A 7,085-nucleotide genomic window follows, 5' to 3' on the forward strand; every position below is an offset into this window, starting at 1 on the left:
TTTAGGGGAGAAAGGAGACAGAGAGGAGAAAGAGAGAGAAAGAGAGAGGAGACAAGATAGAGGCAGAGAAAGAAAGGAGACAGAGAGGAGGAGAGAAGGGGGATGGGAGGAAGGAGAGAGAGCGGGGAGGGAGGGATGAAGGATGAACAGATAGAGGAGACAGAGACAGAGAGAGGGGAGACAGACAGGCAGGCAGAGGCAAAGAAAGAGAAAGGAGACAGAGAGAATAGGAACAATGGTGCACAGTTGTTAGGATATTGAACTTGGAGTCAGTAGACGTGAATTTCCTAAATGATCCAAAAGCTTATTCCTCTCCAAGATGAAATCAACCCCCAAACTTTCAGCTCCTCAGATCACTTCTTGCTCTGATCTCTTCATCCCCCAGTTCCTGCTTTCTAGCTTCCTTCTGGGAGTTGTCTTCCTCCAGTAGATTGTAAACTCTTTGAGGGCAGAGACCATATTCCATTTCAGACATTTGTACCCCCAGCACTTGGCCCAGTGCTTAATACATCTTTACACTGGCACTGACCAAGCTCAAATCTGGCCTTAGCCACTTGCTAGTTTCCTCAGTTTCCTTCTCTGTAAAAGAAGGGAGTCAGCCCAGATGGCCTCTGAGCTCCCTTCCAGACTGAAATCCCATAGACTGACTAGTGCAGCTTTCATTACTAACTGAGCAAGCCTCTTAGTGGGACATTTAGGTGCAATCAGGTTCCTAGCAGTAGGGGGTGGGGAAAGGAGGTGGTTAGGTATTATGGTGTGTTAACTGACTTGGGCAAATTATTTTGTAAAAGCTCTTAGAATGTGCGGCCTGAGATCTATGGATTGGACAGCTGGGCTTTAAAGACACGTGGTATACTTATTTCTTGGGCAGGTGGGTGGTGTGGTGGATGGAGCATCAGGTCTGCAATCAGGAAGACCTTAGTTCAAATCCAGCCTTAGACACTTGCCAGCTGTGTGACCCTGGGCAAGTCACTTCACCTTTTTTGCCTCAGTTTCCTCATCTATCAAATGAGCTGAAGAAGGAAATGGCGAACCTCTCCAGTATCTCTGCTGAGAACCCCAAATAGTCATAAAGAGTCAGATTAGACTGATACAACTGAACAGCAAAATAGCCATTTCTAGGGATGGAGTGGCTATAGATAATTTCATAAGGTAATTTGGTGTTATGGAAAGAGGACTGGATATGTTCTAGTAGACTTGGGTTCGAATCCTAGGTCTGGTCTGATCAACTTTGGAAAAGTCACTTTAGCTTCAGGATAATACATCTACTATCTATTCACAGAGTTGTTATGTGTGTAGCAGGGAATCCTTTGGAACTCCTTCCTTTTTTTTTAACCCTTACTTTCTGTCTTAGTATCAGTTCTAAGACAGAAGAGCAGCAAAGGCTAGGCAAAGAGGGTTAAGTGACTTGTCCAGGATCACACAATTAGGCTTTGTAACACTTAAAACTCTTTATTCAGTTGTAAGTGGCTATCATTAGGAAGCATGGTTTACTGGAATATTGGACCACTGAGGCGGGCCAGAAATATGAGTTCAAATCCCAGCTCAACCACTGACTAAGGGCAAGTCATTCCCCAACCCTATATTTTGTGAATAACAATACCTGTACCTCACAGAATTGTCAAGATCAAAAGAGAGATCTGATAATTATGAAATATGATAAGCTTTGCGAAATTCTGTTCTTGTTGCTGAAGGATCAATCCAATACCATGTGTTTATTTACCTATTTTTTAAACCCTTATCTTCCATCTTAGAATTGATACTAAATATTGATTCCATGACAGAAGAGCACTAAGGGCTAAGCAGTTGGGATTAAGTGACTTGCCCCGGGTCACCCACCTAGGAAGGGTCTGAGGATACATTTGACTCCAGGACCTCCCATCTCAGGGTCTGACTCTCTATCTACTGAGCCACCTACCTGCCTCAATTTCCCTTTTGCAACTTCTTTCCTTGCCCTTCTTTCCTCTAACAATGCCACCCCCATGGTGTAGATCTTCATCATGTTTCACCTGAATTATTGCAATAGTCTGCTGGAGAATCTGTCTGCCTCAAGTCTCCCCCCACTTCAATCCGTCCTTCATTCAGCCACTAAAGTGATTTTCTGAAAGTAAAGGTCCACTCATGTGATGCCCTTCAGTGGCTCTGAATAGTCTCCAGAATCAAATATAAAATGCCCTGTTTGGCTTTCGAAGTCCTTTTTTAGGGCAGCTGGGTAGCTCAGTGGATTGAGAGTCAGGCTTAGAGATGGGAGGTCCTGGGTTCAAATGTGAACTCAGATACTTCCTGGCTGTGTAATCCTGAGCAAATCATTTCAGCCCAGTTGCCTCCCCTTACTGCTCTTTTACTTTGGAACTAAAGCACAGGATTCATTCCAAGAGAGAAGGTAAGGATTATTTTTTTAAGTCCTTTTAAACCCACTTCCTTCCTACCTTTCCAGTCTTCTTACATTTTACTCCCCAACATGTACTCTTCAGTCCAGTGACACTGGACTCCTGGCCTAAGAAATTCTATGTCCTTGGCTCCAGGCATTTTCTCTGGTTGTCCCCAATGCCTGGATTGCTCTCCTTCCTCATCTCTGCCTTCTGACTGTCCTAGATTCCTTTAAGTTGCAGCTAAAATCTTACTGTGTACCAGAAGTCTTCTCCAGCCTCTCTTAATTCTAGTGCCTTCTTTCCACTAATTATTTCCTACTTATGTGGTATATAGTTTATTTGCTTCTTCTTTCCCCATTAGATGGAGCTCCTTGAAGGTAGGAACTATTTTTGTCTATTTTTGGCACCCCCCAGGGTTTAACACAGTACCTGCTACACAGTAGGTGCTTAATAAATGTTAATTGATTGATTCCTTAGGAAAGGTTTCGTGGAGAAGGTGGTACTTGATCTGAACTTGAAAGAAACTAGGGTTTGTGGCAGAGGTAGGAAAGATCATCCCAATCATGGGGAACAGCTAAAGCAAAGACTTGGAGGTAGGAACTAGAGCATCATGTGCACAGAACAGTGACAAGGCTACTATGGGTGAATTGCAGTATATGGAAGGGAATAACATATAAGAAAACTGGAAAGATTAGAAGGGTACAGGTCATGGTGGGCTTTATTTTTTAAGTAATTAATTTGGAATGTTTTTCCATGGTTCCATGATTCATGTTTTCTCCCTCCCCTCTTCCCCCTCCCCCCTTGGAGCTGACAAGCAGTTCCACTGGATTATGCATGTATCATTGTTCAAAACCTATTTCTGTATTATTCATATTTGCAGTAGAGTGATCTTTTAAAGCCAAAACTTCATCATATCCTCATCGAACCACACAAATGATCATGTTTTTCTTCTGCATTTCTGTTCTCCCATGTTTGTTGCTTTCCTTCTAATTTTGGTTGTATTGTTTTTGTTTGTACAAAATCTTTTAAATTTAATATATTTAAAATCATTGATTTTACATTTTGTAATGTTCTTTATCTATTGCTTGGTCATAAACTCTTTCCCTTCCCATAGATCTGAGAGGTATACTATTCTATGTTCATCTAATTTATTTATGATTTCCCTCTTTATATTTAAGTCATTTACCCAATTTGAGTTTACTTGGTGTAGGGTGTGAGATGTTGATCTAGACCCAATCTCTCCCGTACTGTTTTCCAATTTTTCCAGCAGTTTTTGTCAAATAGTGAGTTCATGTCCCAAAAGCTGGGATCTTTGGGTTTATCAAACACTAGCTTGCTGAGTTCATTTCCCCCTAGTCTATTCCATTGGTCCACCCTCCTGTCTCTTAGCCAGTACCATATTATTTTGATGATCTCTGCTTTATAGTGCAGTTTAATATCTGGTACTGCTAGGCCCCCTTCCTTCACATTTTTTCACTAGTTCCCTTGATATTCTTGATCTTTTGTTCTTCCAGGCAAACTTGGTTGTATTTTTTTCTAGTCCCATGAAAAAAAGTTTCTTAGGAGACTGATAGGTATGGCACTGAATATGTAAATTAATTTGGGTAGGATGGTCATTTTTATTAGGTTAGCTCATTCTCCCCGGGAGCAATTAATGTTTTTCCAATTATTTAGATCTAGTTTTAATTGTGTGAAAAGTGTTTTGTAGTTGTGTTCGTATAGTTCCTGTGCTTGTCTTTCATGGTGGGATTTAAATGCCAAACAAAGGAATTTGGCCTTTTATTTTTTTAGTGTTCAATTATTTAAAAGGTGCTAATAAGCTGGAAGTCTTTGGGTTGAATAAGAATATATATATTGTTTTAATTCTTCATTTTCTTTTGGCAGAATTTTGCAAAAGAGTTCGTGATTAGCGACCCAAAGGAACTGGAGGAAGAGTTCATCAAGAGTGAGCTGAAGAAAGCGGGAGGTGCAAATTATGATGCACAGACAGAGTAAATGGTAGCCCCCCACCCCCTTGCCAGTATCATCTGCCTGCTTCCCCTCTCCCCCTTCCTGCAAGGGGATGCCAGCAAGCAACCAACCAGCCAGCTCATCAGGGAAGCGGGATGTGAGACAGCGCAGCTAATGGGCGTCTGCCCCCAGATGCCCTTCCCTTCTCTCCATTCCTTATTGGAAAATTATCTTTGTTGTTGTTTTTTTTTTTCTCCTTGATTTGATGCGAAATTTCTACACGTGAATCAGATTCGCAGGCGCCTCTGGCTGTGAGGCCCCTTCCCATTTTCTGTCCTCCTTTGTATCTGTACTAGCAACGCCACAGCTCAATCACGTCATTGCTTTCCAGCCTGCCTCGTGTCCTCCTTGGGCTTTCTGGTGGGGTTCACATCTACCATTTGCCAAGGCAAATGCCATTCCAGGAGCTGCTCGAATGGCTTTCAGTCTTCATAGGACACACGAGTTTGTTTCATCCAAAGGCTCAAACCCTTCTGAGTTTGCCCGAGGTATACCTCAATCAGAGTTGCCTAAGCTTAGGTCCGATAGATATAATGTGACTTAGTAGTTTCCAAAAATTATCTCCAACCCTGAATAAAAGAAAGAAGTAAAACTTGCCTTAAAACTTGCTTGGCAGTTACCCTGCTTTGTGATGTCAAGTTCCCACTTTCCTGTCTCATCACCTCCCTGAAAAAATACTGGAAAGGAATCACAAGTTTGTATCTACTGATTAGAAATTCTCTCATGGCCACAGTCACAAATGGCAGAAGTCTGGGCACGGAGGCTGATAGTGAGGAGATAGCCATCTCCAGGTTTCCCATGGGATGAAAGGGCGTTGGTGACAGAGGCCAAAGAGGAGAGGGTCATGTGTGGGCCCTTCTGGCCCTCCCTGTGTCAAGCTGCCTTCCGTATGCCCTCGAGAAGGCCCCCTTCTACTCAGCATGGACACAAGTTCAAGCCAAAGGCCCCTCAGCCCTGCCTTAGCTCTTCACCGAGAATCAGTCATCCGACCCTTTCGGAACACAAAAATCAGTTTTAGTCATATATCGTTAGGTCAATATGGAAATGTCAACAGACTTTTTTTTTTTTTAAGATAAAATTGGCATGTTTTTCATGAGCATATTTTATATTCTTTCTTTTCATATCATTTAAGGAAAATATTGTACTGTATTGGGGTTTGGGAGAATATCGGCGCTAAAAATGATTTACATAAATAAAATTTTTTTCTTTTCCAAAATGAATGGTTGTGTTTTCCTATCCTGTCCTTCCCTTCCCTTCCCCTCCCCTACCAGTCATTCATATTAAATTTCCTTCTTACTTCAAGGACCCATGACTTCAGTGTGGACACTAGCTCCCAACCTACTTCTCATTCCCACCCCCTTACAAACCAGTAAACTGTTCTGAGCTGCTCTGGCCGAAAACGAAGCATCCCTCACCCATCATGGAAGGCCACCTGTCTGCTTGCACCTCTCCCTTGGATCACAAGATGGGGGCAGGGGAGACGGGGAGGGAATTGTCGTCACACTGAACAAGGATCCAAGAAGACCTTGGCAGCCTGAAACGTCAGACAGAATTAGCACTGATAAATTGACAATTATGAGTGTAAATGCTCCACATCCCAAGGTAGTCGGCTAGATGGTGCAGTGGTTAGAGCATTGGACTTGGTATCAAGAAATGTTCCAAAGTTTGGAAGCCAGAAATAGGGTCAGGTTTGGAATTAAGACCTGCATGGGCTTTCCCACAAAATGGCGGCATCAAGAGGGACTCACCCATTGGAGAAGGGAGCAGGTCTTGGCAAAGGTCACAGGGTTAGTTGGATATTATTATTATTTTAATATCAATACTATATACTGGTTCCCAGGCAGGAGCACAGTAAGGGCTAGGTAATAGGGGTGAAGTAACTCACCCAGGGACACCCAGCTAGGAAATGTCCGAGGGCAGATTTGAACCCAGGATCTCCTGGCTCTAAACCTGGTTCTCTATGCCTGGAGCCACCTAGCTGTCCCCTCATGGTTGGACCTAATGTGACCCAGTTGCTGAGGGAAGTTCTAGTAGGAGAGAGCAGCAGAGGCACTGAATCCCTGTTCATCTCTATACCACCATGCCCCTTAGGAGAAAGACTTTACTTAAGGAAATGTTCTTTGGAAAAGATTTCAATTAGACCATGCTGTCTTCCCTTGGGATTCTTTCCAGATGGGCCTAAGATGTTTGTAATTTGTTTAGGAGAAATGGACAAGTGACGACAAGGCCCCTATGCTTTATTTCCCTAGTTTGTTTTCAAAAGGAAGACTGTCATTCCTTCCTGCCCCTCTCTTCCTCCCCCTCCCTTCTTCCCTTTTCTCATTTCCCCTCCTTCACTCCCTCCTCTCATTTCCTTCCCCCTCTCATTCCCCTTCTTCTCTTTCCTTTTCCTTTTTTCATCACCTCTCTTTTTTCTCTTTTCTCTCCTTCCTTTCTNGTCCCCCCTCTTTATTCTCTTTCCTCACTCCATTCCCTCTCTTTTCCTTTCCCCCTCTCCTTCCCCCTCTCTCGTTTCCCCCCTCCTCCTCCCAGCAGAGGCAGAGCTGCATGCTGACACCCTTGTTGAGTTCTGCTGTGAAAATGTGTAACTGGAATTCCAGCACACCAAATCCTGGTGGAGAATTTTAATTAGGTCAGAATGAGCTTGAGACACCCAGGACCCACTTGATGAGGAAGAGTGGGGAAGAGAGAGAGAGAGAGAGA

General features: G+C 43.2%; 1 protein-coding gene across 1 annotated transcript in view; it reads left to right on the plus strand.

The window, feature by feature from the left end:
• The window catches only part of COTL1 (coactosin like F-actin binding protein 1), a 76,504-nt gene extending 70,906 nt beyond the window's left edge, over positions 1–5,598 (plus strand). The window contains exon 4 of the mRNA XM_044663204.1: positions 4,257–5,598. Coding sequence (XP_044519139.1) covers positions 4,257–4,367 — 111 coding nt within the window. The 3' untranslated portion in view covers positions 4,368–5,598. The remainder of the gene's footprint in view (positions 1–4,256) is intronic.
• Positions 5,599–7,085: the final 1,487 nt, after the last annotated feature.

Source organism: Gracilinanus agilis, chromosome 2 (genome assembly GCF_016433145.1).
Source record: "Gracilinanus agilis isolate LMUSP501 chromosome 2, AgileGrace, whole genome shotgun sequence".
Classification (NCBI taxonomy): Eukaryota; Metazoa; Chordata; class Mammalia; order Didelphimorphia; family Didelphidae; genus Gracilinanus; species Gracilinanus agilis.